Source organism: Camelus ferus, chromosome 14 (assembly GCF_009834535.1).
Source record: "Camelus ferus isolate YT-003-E chromosome 14, BCGSAC_Cfer_1.0, whole genome shotgun sequence".
NCBI classification, from domain to species: Eukaryota; Metazoa; Chordata; class Mammalia; order Artiodactyla; family Camelidae; genus Camelus; species Camelus ferus.
This window is the reverse complement of record NC_045709.1, coordinates 3,465,835-3,483,808: the sequence shown is the minus strand read 5'-3', so window position 1 is coordinate 3,483,808 and position 17,974 is coordinate 3,465,835. Positions and strand designations below refer to the sequence as shown.

Sequence of the window (17,974 nt, the reverse complement as noted above, 5' to 3'; positions counted from 1 at the left end):
CTTCCTACTGTAAATCACTTAAGGGCAGAAGTAATGCAGTCTTTTATTTCTGCAACTTCAACATATCCAGTCAGCATATTTATGGTGCCTGGCACTATGTAATATTAAACTCATATTTCCTGATATTTCCTTAAGTAACATAAATACAACCTGAACATTTAATAACACTTTAATGTAAACCAGATAACATCTCCACCATGATCTTGTTTAGTTGCTAGAACTGTTCTGGTTTTTGAAATAAAAACATGTTAAGTGTCATAGGCCATTTTCAATACAGTAAAAAACAAGAGTTTTTTCTTGCCTTTAGATACATCCCATGAAGCATTTATTGGCTATGCAGATATTTGTTTCTCTGATGGAGTATTAATGGTGAGTGTGAGAATGCTCATGTGTACATGATGTGAGTTGGTGTGGCAATGTGTGGTCAATAGAAATATCATGTCTTGGTGGAAATTAAAGCCATCATTAGCTTACTTTTAAAAATAAATATTAGCTTACATTTAAAAAAAAACATTAGCTTACATTTTAAAATATTTAAAAGTATTTAATTAGAAAAAATAAAACCACTCTAGAAATAAGTGAGCTATATGTTTAATGAGCACCTTATTCTTGAAATTAAGTACTTCAATTTATAGAAGTAGGGATGTAAAATTTTGTAATAAGAGTGAGATTAAGCTTCAGGAACTTACTGGGACTCAACTTCTTGTTTAATTTCTTGCCATTCTCCATATGGGTTTGACTTTTTATGAGATTTGGATTTTTCTTCATTTGGACCTGATGAATTCTGCCCTTGGGCATATTTTTCTTTCTGTGTTTCTGGTTCAGTTCTTTTATCACTATTTTTATTTTTTTCCTGAAATGTCAAAGTCAAGAAATCACACACTTCAAGCAAAACTGCCAGGACAAAAAAAACTTCTTTAACATAGTCTTGTTATTGATTTATAAAATAATAATACATTAACTCACTTAATTGTTTAAATTTGCATATAACACAGCACATGTACATAAAAGAATTTTAATGCTTGATTAGGTTTTTCATTAAGTCTAAAATGCTAACACACCACATGGCCAAGTCTCCTTTTTAAAATAATATAACATGACCCTATTAATGTTTTACCAGTAAAGACATACAATGGACTTTCTTATCCTCTCTTGTCCACTTTACCGCTTTTTCTCCTTACTTACATATCCAGCAGTGACCTCTCTCTATTCTATGCTCCTTTTCAATTTAATGACCTATGACTAGACCCTTCTACACCATTATCTACTTAAAGAACTCCCTCAACCTTTTAGTCTTAACTGAAATCCACCTTCATGTTGAGGACACTACCAGAAACTCACTGGTCTATATAATTGGTAACTACACAAAATTAGAAAAAGACACACCTCTTAGAAGCAGCTCCCGCAGGAGCTCCTGGAGATGGCTGGTGCTTTTGTGGCACCCCTTCATCTGGGATAACAAAAGCCCTGTGACCCGGTCTATCAAGTGGACCATGCACTAGATTTCAGCCTCTTCGGAAACTGCACAACCACGGGTGGCAGTCCTGGGACAGTTTTTCTGTAATTCTTTGAATGGATGTTAACTCATTCCCTTATGCTGCCAACAGCACAGGAGTAGCATCAGTTTTCTCTTAGTAATCCTGACTACTTCCAGATTATGACTTTTAATAGAACATTTTTCCTGAAGTCATTATACTTTATACTTTGATCCTTATACAATAAACACCTCCTCCTCTGAGGCTCATGCCACCTTCTATACAAGTCTGTTCCATTTTTCCTCACATGATCTAGTGACCTCTGGCTACCATTCCATTTAAGTGATGGTTCTGGCAAATCTAGCACCACATTCTTGCTATTCGAATCCTTGCTATCATCCTAGAGCTGAAAAATTCTCTAGCCTCGTTTTGTGAGCCACAAAGCCAATGACTTTGGCCTTCACTATATTTCAGCCACCTAATGTCGTAAGATACTTTCCTCATATGTAGCACTCAGTGTTCCTGGAAAGATCACAAAAGTAAGAGGACTAGGAATACTATTAATACTATTAAAATGTCTGTTCTAGTTTCCCGCCATAGCTGGGCACTCAGCCCCACGTGTCAATACTCTTACCTGGTTATTTCCTCTCCCACTCTGGCTCAGTGACTATTTTAATCCATTAATGTTGTCAAGCTCCCCAAAGCTCCTCACTCTCAGCAAGCCATCTTGATTTCTTAATATATGAGTAAACTGAGGCTAAAAGGCATGACTCTTTTCAATTGCTTCCCTGACACCAACTGATTCATAGGCGTACCTTCTCATAGATAATGAAAACCTGATCTTATAGAAAATGAGTTTATTACCTGTTCAAGACCAACCTATCCACCTACCCTTGTTGGTATTCCCTTTCTGCTTCCTTTGGAAGCCCTCTCAGAGAAAACATCACCACCACAAATCTCTCATGATTAAAAGTCAATATGCAGTCATTATCTTATCATCTAATTTCTACTTTTCATTTCATATCCAAACCACATATATACTGTGAACCGCTTTTCATCCCCCTATAGTCTGAGTTTTCCCACCTAAAACTTTGGTATAACTACTACCAGGTATCAGGGACTTCCTTACTGCAAAATTCAACAGACATTTTTTCTTTCTGCAGACCTCTTTAATTCTTGATGCTCTCTATTCTTTTGGCTTCTGGGATACTGAACTCTTCTGCTTCTCTGCATACCTTTCTAACCGTTCTGCATACTTACAGGCTTTTCCTTCTCTCCTATGCTTTAAATGTTTAATGTTCCTCAAGGTCATTTTCCTAGGTTACCTCATCTATTCTGAAACTTAAATTACTACGGATGTGTCAATGATACTCAAACTAACATTTATAGTCTAGACATTCATACTTGAATGTTCAGATAGCTCTCTGAATGTTACAGGGGCATCTCAAACTTAAGAGGTCTAAAAATGAATTTGTTGTCTTGGTACCAAATAGATATCAATAAATGATGCAACCATTTGTCCAGCTGCCAAAATTCATGTCTTGGTTTTATTTCTGTCTTCTACCAGAAAACTGAAGAAAGTCTATAGATCTTATAATAAATTAATAAACTGTTGTAAAGAGTAAATCAAGAACCTACCTTAAACTTTATTTTCAGTTTTTGTGTTTCTGTAGGGACCTCCTTTTTTTCTGCTTCCTGTTCCCCATCAGAATCACTATGTGAATCTGATGATTTGGACTCCTCTAGGGTGCCAAGTGACTTCTCATTGACTTTACTAGAAAGCAGATCGCCAGAGTGTGGAATAAAATCATCAGGTTTTTCCCATCTGGATTCTATTCAACACATTTTAATAGTCATGTTATTTAGTTACCAATCCTACTTAGGCATAATTCCCAATATAACGTTTCCTGTCACTTACAGTATATTATTAAGTGACAACACTGTATCTGTTTCACACCATCACCTGATCAATAAGATAATAAATAAGACTTCCCAAAGCTCTTGCTGTTATCTTTCAGAAACTAATTTCAAACAATCTAGATTCATTAAATGTATGAACTATAGCCCCAGTGGAAAGAGACCTAAGAACTGTGTGATACTTTCTGAGGACTCAATTTAACTGATACCAATTTCAGGAAATGTGATAATGAGCATACATGAGATTTCCTGGAATCTTCACAAAGTGAAATAACATGGTGAGGATGGGAAAGAATATAATTTGTCCTTGTATAGTAAGAAAAAAAAAATCTAAATTGAATTCTACTGCCATCTAGTGGTTTACTGGGCTTTTAGAAAAATGACAGCAGTTCTGATTACCCTGCAGTTTTTCTCTATTTTTAGTTTAATAAAACAGAAAAGGATTCTAAAATTTATTACTCAACTGGGAAAGTTTTAAGCGTGAAAGGGATTCTATTAGTAATTATTAGTAATTACTAATTAGTCCAGACCTAAATCAAAATTTTTGAGGGCAAATCAATATATATAGTCAGTCCCTTATTAATTACAGGGTACTTTCCAGCTCTAAAGAGAAACATTTCTTTTCCTTGTCTCTATTTCACAAAAGTAACAAAAGAACTTTCAAGAAATAATTTGTTAAGCATCTAACACATACCAGGTACTGTTTTGGGAACTTTATAGACACATGACCATCATTACACCATGGAGTACAGGATCATCTCTACTCTACTTAAGAGCAATTATAGGCCCAGTGACTTGTTCACAATCACACAGCTGTTAACAGAAAAAGCTGTGCATTGAGCTCATTTAGATCTAACTCTCAAGCTATATTATATGTTATTTTGTCTCTAAATATTCAGTACATCAAGTTTATTGAGATAGAACCACTGTCACCACTGGGCAGGCTGGGTACCTACCTGGAGGTTAAAAGGGCCATGTCTTCCTAAAAGATGTAATGCTATGTAGAAATCTTTGGATTGTAGGAATTAAAAAAAAAACCAAAAAACCTCTCAAAGTTACACCAGTACTATAGCTATTTTGTAAATTTTACTGCAGAATAAACCAAGTACAGTCAGTGACTAGAAAGACTAGTTAATTAATTTATTAGAAATTAATTTAGATAAAATCTTATCTTGAAAAGCATAGGTAATAATTAGGTAACAATAATTATGCAAGATTTGTAAATATTTATATAACTGAAACATTATTAAATTAGTAAAAGTTAAAATTATAAACAATATTAGCCACTGCTAAAACAGCTTCAGTTTTGTTTTTAAAAAAGGAAAAGGCAAGTTGAACAAGGTGATCTCTAAGGTACTTTCCAAGATAATGATTATATTTCTAAAATGACCATGATAAAAATCAATAATGGTAGAGAAAGTAAAAATGATTTTCAAAGTAAAAATATTTGTGAATGCAGTATCAACAGAGAATAACAATGACACAGAAATTTTTTTTGCTTCTCCATTGCATTAATGTTTGTAAATGATAAAAAAATACTATATATTGTTATAGAAATATGTTTATTACTATACTAAAATTCTCAATTTCAGACAATTCATCAGCAGGTTAAAAAGTAGTTCCAGGTACAGTAGATAGTTAAAAAGATAATCAAAGGTAAGGTAATACTTACCTCCTGTTTCTGTATTATAATAATAGGTATAACCATCTTCACTTAAACCTTCTACCCAAACAGTCTTCACTGCTGTCTAATGGGAAGGAAAAAACCAGCATAAACTGAAGATAAGGACATGCTTGTGTATTAGATAACTAAGGCACAGTCAGCCAACCTTTCCTTTCCTCTTGACACCTGGGAATTTGGGGTGGTGGTACTGATCATGGCCAGGAAGCTTGGTTTGTGTTAATCATGAGCCACCTTTCAGTGAGGGAATGTCTCACCTCTGAAAGCCAGGAAGAGTTCTTTGCAGATGGACAGGGAAATGTGAATGGCAACTGACTGCAAATCAACTAATAATATTTGCCCTACATGGAGTTTTTGGGTAGATACAACTTTTCTTTTTCATATCCATCCAGCCTTCTAACAAAAGGATACAAGAGAGGAACAAAGTGGGGCAGGGGGAGATTGGGAGGCTTGTCTGGAAGTAAATCTGCTTAACAAAACTCTACAAAAATCCCAGAAGCCGATCATGTTAAGGAATAAAGAAAAGAAACTATTAATGTGCTTCAGTTACCTTTTTTAAGTTTCCTTGAAATCCTTCAGGCTTCTCCCACTGAGATGCTTAAAGCAAAATATATTGCATTTGTAAAATCTTTTTGCTTCAAAAGAAAAAAAAAGCTCTCCAAAAAATTTAATATGGCACAAATTTACAAAATACTCAACATGTACAAAACACTATAGGCCTATAGTTTAAAACATAATTGAAAAATAAAAAAGAACAACCTAAATCCCAGTAGCAGTGTGTAAAAGAATACAAGTGAAAGCTATGTAACCAAGGAAGGATAAGAGTTACTGGTATTTCCAGATGAATTATTAGAGCCAGGTGGGGCTTCTCTTCAACACTTCATGGAATTTAAGGTTGGTAAGTTTTGAAGGCATGAGAAGGCCTTCTGATATCTTGGGGCAGGGGAGAGAAAGAGGTGGAATGAATGACTTAGAAGAAGAGGAATAAGATGAAGTATGCAGGAATTAAAAACATGTATTGCTAGAGTAAGAGTATGCGAAGTAGGATGGTGAAGCAAGTAATAAGCACAAGAAAGAAGAAAAAACATAATTAATGAATAATTTCTATGTGAATTTGAGGAAGACTTACAATCCCTAGCATACAATCATTTATGGTTCACTGCTAAACTGTAACATGCACTTAACGCTCAGTGTACTCTGAGAGATTACTCCTTTATCTATGCTGTCCAAAACTGATCGTGATTCTAAAGATTGTAAGAATTATCCTGATACTGGTAGCCCAAGATTTTCTTCACACTTAACTCTCTGATCTCATTTCCTACCTTCCCGACCATTCTTCACTTTTTTTCTGGCTCTCCTTCTATCCATTCCTTTAAGAACAGTACCACCCACACTTTCTACTTCTTGTTCTCTTCTTTCCCCTTGTGAGCTCTTAAAACTCCTAAAAGTTAACATATTTAGAAGGTCTTACTGAGAAAACAAAGTTATAGTTCATTTCTAAGGAACTCACTATTAAGTCTTTAATTATGACATTGAGCCACTATGAGAACGGTACCTTTTTAAAGGGCACATAATTTTTTTTTTTACCATTGTGGCAAAAATGTAAAGTTAGTCTTTCATTGTTCAAATGTTCCAATATTAACTAAAAGTTCTAATCTAAAATAAACTGTAAGTTATCATTCTCTACTAGTTCTATGCCTAAATAACTTACCTCCTGTGATAAGATCATAATAGTAGTGGTAACCCTCAGAGGTTATGCCTTCTACCCATCTGCCCTTTGAAGGGTCTTTTTTCTTTTTCTTCTTTTCTTTCTGCCGATTTGATGTAGAGGTGGGTGGGCCAGTGCTGGTTACTGGTGATATGCTTGGCTCTGGAATTTCTAGAGAAAGATGAGAGAAGGGTGAAGTAGCTGATGTAAATTTAATTTTTTTGCTGGTATAAAACAATAATAATGTTATTCCAATCAAAAGCTTGACAAGATTCTTTTGGGAACTTGACACATTATAATAAAGCCTGCTTGGAAAACTAAACGTGCAAGAATTTTAGAATATCCAGGAGAATTACAAGAAAGAAATGATAAGGGGAAGATACTACAACATCCTAAAGTTATGATTAAAAACCCAGTAGTGTAAAACTGATGCAGGAGTAGGCAAACATATGACTGAAACATAACAGTATAGAAACAGATACAACTGCAGATTTTCAGTGTTTCTTATTAGAGGAAAAAAAGAGATAATTCCATAAATGATGTTGGACTAACTGGTTAATTATTTGGACAAAAGTAAAGCTATTCCCCACTCCCTGGTCCCTCTCGTGTTTTTACACCAAAGTAAATTCCAGATCAAAGATACTTAGAAAAAGAATACAAAGTAAAATAATGTTAAATTTGACCACATAAAAATTGAAATATTCCATAGAGCAAAATAAAAACAAACATATATACAAGAGAGAAATGATGAATCATTACAACAAATATGACATAGCGTTTATGTTCCTGACAAATCCAACATTCTAACAGAAATGGGTAGTTTTTATGGCTTTGCTTTTTTTCCAAAGGAATGGCTAATTATTTCCAACATTAGTTAATAAATCAACTTTATTACTAGAAAAAGTATAAATCCGCCCAAGATTTCTGGAGACAGTTTGGTTTTATTAGTCAATATGTAGCATACATTTACAGTTTGAATCTGCAATCTCACTTCTAGAAATTGAACCTAGAGATAAATGTGAAAACATGCATGCATAAGGACACTCACTGACTCATTCTAACAGTGAAAAACTCTTAAGAAACCTAAATGTTAATGAATAAGAGATTAGTTACATAAATTATGGCATTTTAATGGCATTCTATTATGGCGTTTCATATCCTTTATTGAACACTTGTTTAGTGCTCATTGTAATAAGCAATTTATACCATTATGTTACTTAATTTTAGTAAAAATCAAAGGTCGTACCACTAGCAAGAGGCAATTCTGGTTGACTCCAAAGCCCGTGTCCCTAACTACTATGTAGTCACTAAAAATGATGTGTATCCTTAATTATTCAAAATGAGAGATGTATTTGACATATCATTGATGGAAAAATAAAACAACCTCCAAAGGGACAATAGAATAAAATGTTTTGCGAAGCAAACTATAAACAAAATGAGAAGACAACCTAAGGAATAGGAGAAAATACTTGCAAAGGATGTGACAGACAAGGGCTTAATTTTCAGAATGTACAAACAGCTCATACCACTCTGTAACAAAAAAAGTCCCAAGCCAAAAATGGGCAGAAGACCCAAAAAAGCAATTCTCCAATGAAGACATACAAATGGCCAGCAAGCACGTGAAAAATGCTCAGTATCACCAATTATCACAGAAATGCAAACTGAAACTACAATGAGGTATCAACTCACACCAATCAGAATTGCCATCATTCAAAATTGAAATGATAATAATAAAATCTGAATGATAAATGCTGGAGAGGGTGTAGAGAAAAGAGAACCCTCCTACACCGTGGAGGGTGGGAATGTAGTTTAGCCATTATGGAAAACAGTATGGAGATTTCTTAAAAAAACTAAAAACAGACTTACCGTAGGACCCAGCAATCCCACTCCTGGGAATATATCTGGAGAAAACTCTAATTCAAAAAGATACATGTACCCCAACGTTCATAGCAGTACTATTTACAATAGCCAAGACATGAAGGCAACCTAATGTCCATCGACAGGTAATTGGATAAAGAAATTGTGAGATACACACACACACACACACACACATATATATATATATACATACACACACACAATGGAATACTGCTTAGTCATAAGTAAGAATAAAACAATGCCATTTGAGGCAACATGGATGGACCTGGAGACTGTCATTCCAAGTGAAGTAAGCCAGAAAGAGAAAGAAAAATGCCATATGATATCGCTTATATGTGGGATCTAAAAAAAAAAAAGGACACAAATGAACTTATCTACAAAACAGAAACAGACTCACAGACAGAGAACAAACTTACAGCTACCAGGTGCAGGTAAAGGGCTGGGAAGGGATAAACTGGGAATTAGAAAACTATGTCTCTTGGGGAGTGATGGAACTGTCGGCTCTCTTGATTGTGGTAGTCGTTTCCTTGGTGTGTACATCTATCAAACTTCATCAAATTGTACACTTGAAATATGTGTAGTTTACCCTACAGGAACCACACCACAGTAAAGGTATTAAAAAATAAAAAAATAAAAAGACGACACAAATGAAATTATTTACAAAATATAAACAGACTCACAGACACAGAAAACAAACTTACGATTAACCAGTGGGGGAAAGGGGCAGGGTAGAGGGATAAATTGGGAGTTTAGGATTTGCAGATACTAACTACTATATATAAAATAGATAAACAAGATCCTACTGTATAGCACAGGGAACTATATTCAATACCTTATAAAAGCCTATAATGAATAAGAATATGAAAAGGAATATATATATGTATAACTGAATTACTATGCTGTACACCAGAAATTAACACATTGTAAGCCAACTATACCACAATAAAAGTAAATAAATATGCTGAAAAATGTATAATATAACTTTATTAAAAAATTCTAAAGATGACTGGAGAAATCTTAAAAAGAATTAGTTTTTAAAACTCTTCTTTGTATACATGGTACTTTTAAAGGAATATATATTCTATTTAGAAAACAAGGGCATTAAAAACATTTGACAGGAAAAATCCAATTAAATATAAAATACTGATTTATTTGCTAATAGGGCAGCATAATGGAAACTTCCAAGCTACATAACTGAGGAGATGAATTTTCAAATATGTCTCTAATTCTGCAGGAATGCCTACATCCTTTCTCTTCTTAAAACAAACATAAAGCTTTATCTTCATGGAAATACTCTCCCCCCTCCTTCCTTTAACAACATCAGGATATATTTTTAAAGTCTGGTCACAACTGTTCTTACTTGATGAGGGCAATGCCAATTAACTTAACTATTATTCTGCTTAAAAAGTTAATTGAAAGCAGTATTTGTTAGAGAGAAAGAATACCATTCCATGTTGACTACCCCAATCACTACAAAAGATCAACAACTGAGCTGTTATAGGCCTGGTTTAAGGACAATGACTTGTCCCTGAAGAAATGCTTATAGGAAGTTACCTAAATTCAATGACAGGATAGATACACTCCACTTAAATAACGCCTTTTATCTGGAACTGAGTATTCCTCACACCCTCAAATTATCTACTTTCTTGCTGGCGAGGATGTGGTGGAAGGGGAGCCCTTATACACTGCTGGTGGGAATGTAAAGTGGATCAACCACAATGGAAAACAATTTAGAGGTTCTTCAAAAATTTAAAAAATAGGTCTACCATACCACCAGCAATTTTACTTCTGGGTATACACCTAAAGGAAATGAAACTGGATTTTGAAGAGATTTATGCTTATTGCAGCATTACTCACAGGTAAGTTATCACAGTTAAGATAAAGAAATAGTCAAATCCCCATCAACAGTCGAATGGATAAAAAAGACGTGGCATATATATTTTTATTGACATACTACTTCCCTGATATATGTGACTATTATTCAGCCACGAGAAAGGAGGATATCCTGCCATTTGTGACAACATGGATGAACCTTAAGCACATTATGCTAAGTGAAATAAGCCAGACAGAGAAAGTCAAATATTGTATGATATCACTTATATGTGGTATCTAAAAGTCAAACTCTGAAAAACCAAGCAAAATGGTGATTAACAGGGGATGGGGGATGGAGGGATAAGACTGATGTTAAGGGTACAAACATACAATGAGTAGTAAATAAGCCAGAGATCTAAAGCAGAGTATAATGAATACAGACAATGATATTGTACTGTAATTGTGGAATTGATAAATATTGCTACAATGGCAATCATTTACAAATATATAAAGGTAACAAGTATATCAAGGTAACACACTGTATACCTTAAATTTATACAATAGTACATATCCAATATATTCAATTAAAAATTTAAAAATTTACCTACCTAGTGGTATCCATCTAGTAGTGAAGTCAGTTAATTTGTTCACAAAAGACTAATTCACTACAATTCGACCATATAAATGTGATTCATAGTTTTGACCATATGGATAAAGTGAACTGTGGTTATAATGCAAGGCCTATTTTTTTAATGAATAGATCCATTTAGCCAAATAATTAGAATACTAAAGAACTCAACTGTCTCTGAAATGAACCACTGATCTAAGACAGAGCTAAGACTAGGTAACCACAAGGTAGTATGGCTGCTGTGAACGGGGGTATGGAAAGATGAAGATTCAAAAGTAAAACAAAAGTGCATGAGCAAAGCGCCATGGTCTAAAAAGGGCTGTGATACACAGGAAAAGCACAAGAGTATATGGAGTGTATAACCTCTTGATGGAAACAATGAAAGCTCACTGAGCATGACCTCTGATGTTACTTTTAAAACATGCTGGCTGCGTCCTTACCTGACTCCAAGCCAAGCCTTTTCAAATCCTCTTGGTATGCTTTCAGGGCAGCTGCCTCCATAGCAGCGAACTCCTTTGATGCCTTTTCTTCTTCCTTTGCCTTATCCAGGCTTTTCTGTTTAATCTATGTAAGACACATATAAAAATGAAAGCTAGATAAAAGACGGATACTTACACAGAAAAACTGGCAAAGAAAGAAACAAACTAAATTACCTCACTGATTCTCTTTGCCACATTTTCCTTATGATTCTTTCCTCTTTCATGAAATTCAACACTCTTGAAAATGAAAAAAAAAGAGAATATACAAAGGAAAACTATACATCATAATGTTCACAGCAAAGTAACAGTAAATATAGGAATGGAACATAACAAAATAGAAACAATTGGCAGAAAAGATAAAAATAATTTTAATGCAAATTGGCCTTTTTATCAAATGATGCTAAGTACTGAACCACATTATTTATTATTGTGCCCTCTTACTAAGTTTCCTTTGGTGCTTAAAATAAACTATGATGACCCTATTAATGGAGAAAAATACAAGGTACCCGTGAGTATGACTGTAATGAGGACTCAAACAAGACATGGAACCAAAAGAAGAGTGGGAAAAAAAATCTTAACTTCAAGAAACACCTCTCGGCATAAAATATCAAAATGGGTGAGTCTCTAGAATTTATACTCCTCCATTTGCCACATTAGGTTAAGAGACACGGAGAATAAACAATGATCCTTAGAACCTTACTCCTCAGAATTGAGAGAAAAGTAGACATTAAAAAATTCCTCCTAAATTGTAAACTAATGCTTTTATACAATGTGGTAATGGTACAAAATGTAAAACTCCTATGCAGGGCAATCTCCCACTATCTATCAGAATTAGGCTGCTGTAATAGAGAACAAACAAGCCCCTTACATACTGACCATGAGAGAGCTCCAGGGTACGCTGTTCAATTAAGAACAAAAACAACTACACTGCCGGAGAGTGTTAACAGTATGCTTACCTTTTATGTACGCTGGAATAAAAATCTGTATCCAAAAGCATATAGAAACAATGGAAGGATAGACAAGAAAATAAAAAAAGTGGTAACCTATGAGGAACGATGGTAACTGGTTGGGGCAGAGGTGGGTGAGTGAATGTTATTACCTATTTAAAACAGCCAGAAATGCTCCCTAAATTACAAAGGTGGTGTTGTTTGCAGTAAGAAATTTCTGGTAAACTTTGCAAAATAAGTTCTGTCAATCAATTCTTATCTAACACAATAGCTGAGCTATTCTAAGATACTACTATGAATTCCTCTTTAAAGTGTGACTTCATCATGCAAATATTCATCCTCTATTTTTTACATACTGGTTTCCTAACGTTGGTTATACTACACAAAGAATATTAAATGCTCATTCGAAAATAAATTAATTTTGTTTCCAGTTAAAGGTTAAATCAATGTATAATAGCAATTCAAGGAGAGGACGAAAGACTATTCTAGAAGGAATTACTCACTCTAGATAACTCAAAAACTTCACTGAACTGCTTGGACACTTCAAGGCAGAGATTATCAGTGATTTGCGTAGGTTTTCAAATTTGTGGCATTTATTTGTAAGTGTGGCTTAAGCCAAACAAGATAGTCAAGAACTTTAGCAACTACTCCAAAAGGCCAAAATAACAAACAAAACCGAAAACAAAAATATCCTCAAACTCCTTGCAGACAATAGTCAGTAAATGTCCACCAAAGAAGTACATTATTAAAGTTGGGGCTACTATTCTTTTGTGCATCCAACTCTACCAAATAACAATGACATGAATATAAAACGTACTATATACATAGTAGTATGACATGCATGAGAGAGGGGGAAAGCAATGGTGCTTTTTATGTCTTAAAAGCTGAATTTGGATAAAAGATACGGTAATAATGTGCTTAAAAGTTGCTATTTTCATATCCCATGACAAAGGTAATGATGTTATTTCAAATTTAAGCATTTACAGATATAAAGCTCTGTATCAAATATATTTATCTTTAGAGCAGAAAACATAAGAGAAAAACTATAATAATTTTTAACACATTAAGGGCTTTCTGATTTACTTTTCTTTGTATATAACAATATTACAAACAGCACTATCATAATGCAGGTATTTCATAAACATGAAGCAGTTATCCACTCAATCCACTGAATGTGACTGAAGGGCCATAGAGAAATAATTTGGCTTAGTATATAATCAAACTTGGGATGATGAAAAGGAAGAAGGCTCACAGCTTTCTCACAAGGCATGAAAAGACAACAGAAACTGTTTCATGTTTTGAAAAATCAAGAGCAGTGTATATGGGAGTGCTTCGTAAGCTCTGAGTTTAGATCAAAAAGGAATACTTCACATGAATACAGTATTATTAGAATCTCTAACAGAGGAATTATCATACAGGCCTATTGTCCGCTATCCAGCACTTGCAGTAATCACAGAATTTCTTTGGTTGTGACTTCCAGTAGTCTGCCCTGGAAAAGGGAAAAACAAATTTAAGCTTTAGAATTCAGAAACGTAAATTATTGCCTGATTTACATCCTAAAGAGCCTGAAATATAAGCCTCTGCTACCGAATCTTTTGTTGTTATACACAGCTCCCTGCTTTATTATTTAGCTGATTAAAAGCAAGCAACTGAAAATTGTTGCCGGTAGAACAGAAAAAGTCTGCACCGGGCTTAAAACTCCCTCAAATAAAATAAGCTTAAAAAAATTCTCATTTGTTACTGTCATCCGCGTGAAGAAATAAGGAACATCTTGGAGAAGATTATCCTTTCCATTCCTTTCTGGCATTTTAGGAGGTTACTGTAATAGAAGCATGAAGAGACTCATAAACTTTGCTTTAAATCCATTTCCACCAAAAGAACAAAGCACAAGACTCCTCTGGCCGAGACTATCAGTCAATACAATTTGTTCTGAGCTTCACGGCAAGAAAGAGTTGGAGAAGTCAAAGGACCTCTCAGCAGGCAAGGCCAAAAAGAAGAAAATAAAAAAGAGAAGTCATATGCTAACCACGGCTGGCCGCTTCTAATAGGCGGAGGAGGTAGCGGTGGCCGCCGTCCAACCCTGAAATTTCACAACACCCCAGGGTTCCAGCGCTACAAAAACGAAAAGGGTGCTCGTGGCCCCCGACCGTGTAGGTGAAAGGAGCACTTCGCGGGCGGCCGTCCAACCTCCAAGGGCCGCCAGCCTCCCTTCCTCCCGGAGCCCGTGCTCCAAACCCCCGGGGCGCTCTGCGGGGTAGCAGTTCCATCCCGTCCAGAGAACCAGCCCCGCCGGTCGGCTGCCGGTCCCGAGCGAGTTAAGGGAGCGTCCGACACGCCCCTGGCTGAGGGCTGGGGGAGAGGGGTGGCGGCGGAGGGAGAAACCCGGCAGGGAAGGGGCCGCCCGGCGAAACAACACCTCGTTGTTTAGAGGCTGAGACCCGACTCACATGACTGGGCCAGCCGCTCCGCCGGTCACCCCTGCGTCCGGCTCAGGGTCGCCTTCCCCACGCGAGGCGAGTCAGGGCCCGGCCTGCAGCGAGGCCCACCAGAGCCTCGGAGCACGGACACCTCCCTCCTTCCCGGGGACCAGTGTTCCACGGTTCCCAACTACGGGTGCCCAGACGACTCAATCCGCGTTCGCAATCTCCTCCCCTTCCCTTCCCCCTCCAGGGGCGGTACTCCCGGCTCCGGAGAGGTGGGGTCGCTATAAAGGGGTTGAGGTCACCGAGAAGGGGCGAAAGCGCGACGGGACTTGAGTTGAAAGACGGGAAGCTCAGGCCTCACGTTCCCGCGTCATCCCGCTTTCTCTCTCCTGCTCTCTGTCTCTCTCTCCCTGAGACCCAGAACCTCCACCCTTCTTCTAGGCTCGCTGGCTCGTGGCCAAGGAGCTCGCGCGCCGCCTCCGCCCCGAACGCAAACAGCTGTTCCCAGAGACGTCGCCGCCCTCAACTTTGCCAACTAGTCCGCACGCACTTTGACCAGCGGAGCAGCCCGGACCTGTAGGCTGGGGGCCGTTGGCGGAGTTTAAAAAAAAAAAGAGAGAGGTGAAACGGCTGGTTTGGGGGCCGCGAGTCGCTGGGTTTGCCTCAGAACTTTTCTGAGGCGGCGGAGCGACCCCGCCCCGCCCCCGGGACGCCCGCGCGCTCGGGCCGGGCGTGTTCCCTCGCTCACGAGCGCGTGGGCAGCGGCGGCGGCGGCTCGGGTGGTGCAGAAGCGGCGGCGGCGGCAGCGGCGGCAGCGGCGGCAAGCGAGTGTTGGAGCGGAGGCAGCGGCGGCGTTTGCGCTTGTCAGGTGAGTCACCCCGGCAGCTTAAGCAGCACTTCCCATATGGTCTAGCGGTTAGGATTCCTGGTTTTCACCCAGGCGGCCCGGGTTCGACTCCCGGTATGGGAACGTCTATTTGTTTTCCGAAATCCACACCGGGGAACAAACTTATTTTATTTGCAAAGGCTCTGGCTCTTTTCCTGCCCCTTTCGCCGGGTGATTTCGTGGAAAACAAGTCCCAATGTAGTTGTTAGTGATGCCGTGACCTGGCCTGCGGCTCTGGGAGCCACGAGTGCTGCGCGGGGCGGGCTGGAGGGGCGGGGGCGCTCAGGATCCCTCTGCTCCCGCAAGAGGCTGGCGGGGCTGAGCCGCGGAGAAGGGAGTTTCGCTTTCCCCTGGGCCTCCCTCCCGTCCCTTGGGCCCCGGGCCGTCCCTTTCCAAACGCTCGGGAGGTGATGATTAACTCCGGCCTCGCCTTATCTGCCCTCAGCGCCCCCCTCGAGCCCACACCCTCCTCCTCGGCCGCCCCCCTCTGACTGTCCCAAGCGACGCGGGGCGTGTTTGCCCCCTGCCCTGGACGCCCGGGAGCCGGCGCCGGGCTCGCAGCCCTCGTTATCTCTCGGCCGGGCGTTTACGAGAAACCCCCCCACCCCGCCGGACACAAAGCAGCCCGCCAGGCGTGGTGGTGGTGGGGGGGGCTCCGAGGGCGGGCCCGAGATCCCCGCTGCCCGCGGGCGCGCTTTCCTGGCCCCCCGACCGGCCGCGTGTCCGCCCAGGGCTCCCTCGCCCCGTCCAGAGGCCGGCGCGAGGTCTTCCCAACTTGACATCGGCGGCGCTGGCCGTGGTTCACAAAAAGTACCCCAGACTCACTGAAAGAGAGCCACAGATTTGAGGGCTTTTGCTTGGGAAGGCCTCTGGGGAAGGGCATCCGTCCCGTTCTCCCCCCCCCCCAACACACACACACACACACACACACACACACACACACACGCACGCACGCACGCACGCAAACATGCAAACATGCACACACTCTGTGGAGAAGAAAAATACCACTGTGATGAGACGTCTTTAAAGAAAAAATTTGACTAAGGGTCTAACAAACGTTTTGAGCGTCGCTGTTAGAAAATCCTGGGGTGGAGGTGGGGCTTGGAAGCGAGAAAACTGGCCAGAGACTGGGGAGGGGATGTTATAACAAAGTTTCACTGTATTTTTAAATATAGAAGCCCTGTGTTTATTACAAAGAAGGGGCAGCTGTGTCAGCAGCATGTGAGCTGTAAATGAGACAAAAGCGTTATCTTAAATGCGAACTGAAATTAGATAACAGGGTGGGCTGTAATGTTTAGTCTGTTGGGCCTTTGGGAACAAATGAAGAAGGAAAAAGTGGCTCTTGTGAATGGGTTTCTGGTCAGTGCCATTACTAAGAGCAGGAGATGTAGTTAGTAGGTGCGTTCCCAAACTGTACTTGGTAGTTTTAACTGCGCAGTGAGTTTTGAAATAATCTGTTAATGTGGTCTGCATGATTAAGGATGAATTCCTTTCATATTGTAAATAAATTTCCACAACTAAAAATACATGAAGTCATCTTCATTAAGTCAAATATTTGAATGTTTCTGCTCGTCCAAGCCCTATCAGATGCTTTTGAAAGTTAACTGATGTTCACGTTCTTTGGGTTAGGAGGTTGGGGATAGAATATTGAGTGGAACCATATTTTGGCCCCTGTGATTAGCTGTATGAGTTTGTGTAGATCTTTCACCTCTGTGCTCTGGGTTTAGAGCCATAAATTCTTGATAATTCATATCACTCACAGACTTAAGAGTTGCAAGAATTGTTGAGCAATTCTTGTATAGGTAATAAAAGTGGAAAAGCTTCATTTAAATGAAGAATGGGATTGTGTCATGTTTCATGTTCAAAAACCATTTACTAAAGAATTAGGCCCCAATTTGGAAGGAAGGAAAGACCCCTCTGCTTTGTCTCCAGAGAGAGCTTCTCTCCTGACCTTGCTTTTTGTAATGACTTGGTATACTGTACCAAATGTGCTCAAATGGATGTGATTTTCCACTGACACCTGGTATAATTGCAATAGCTTTATATATCCTTGAGGATATACTGAGAGAACCAGTTGGTGACAATATCTCTGTCCACAGAGCAGACTTATATAGGAATTGGATAGGGCAGCATCTGAATT

At 38.7% G+C, this 17,974-nt stretch overlaps 2 protein-coding genes and 1 non-coding gene across 4 annotated transcripts in view; 2 read left to right on the top strand and 1 right to left on the bottom strand.

Moving 5' to 3' along the window:
• WBP4 (WW domain binding protein 4) overlaps positions 1-15,218 on the bottom strand; it is a 32,639-nt gene extending 17,421 nt beyond the window's left edge. Inside the window, exons 1-9 of the mRNA XM_032496043.1 lie at positions 14,973-15,218; positions 13,942-14,014; positions 11,753-11,815; positions 11,540-11,663; positions 6,785-6,952; positions 5,624-5,670; positions 5,065-5,140; positions 3,114-3,307; positions 690-853 (exon numbers count right to left, since the gene is read on the bottom strand). Of these exons, the coding sequence (XP_032351934.1) occupies positions 690-853; positions 3,114-3,307; positions 5,065-5,140; positions 5,624-5,670; positions 6,785-6,952; positions 11,540-11,663; positions 11,753-11,815; positions 13,942-14,014; positions 14,973-14,974 (911 nt within the window). The 5' untranslated portion in view covers positions 14,975-15,218. The remainder of the gene's footprint in view (positions 1-689; positions 854-3,113; positions 3,308-5,064; positions 5,141-5,623; positions 5,671-6,784; positions 6,953-11,539; positions 11,664-11,752; positions 11,816-13,941; positions 14,015-14,972) is intronic.
• A 247-nt stretch (positions 15,219-15,465) lies between these two features.
• The window catches only part of ELF1 (E74 like ETS transcription factor 1), a 91,509-nt gene continuing 89,000 nt past the window's right edge, over positions 15,466-17,974 (top strand). For both annotated transcript variants that reach the window (XM_032496039.1, XM_032496037.1), the window contains exon 1: positions 15,466-15,816. The gene's annotated coding sequence lies outside the window, so the exon portion shown is untranslated. The remainder of the gene's footprint in view (positions 15,817-17,974) is intronic.
• TRNAE-UUC lies at positions 15,847-15,918 on the top strand. Its single transcript has one exon. It is a non-coding gene; the product is annotated as a tRNA-Glu (tRNA).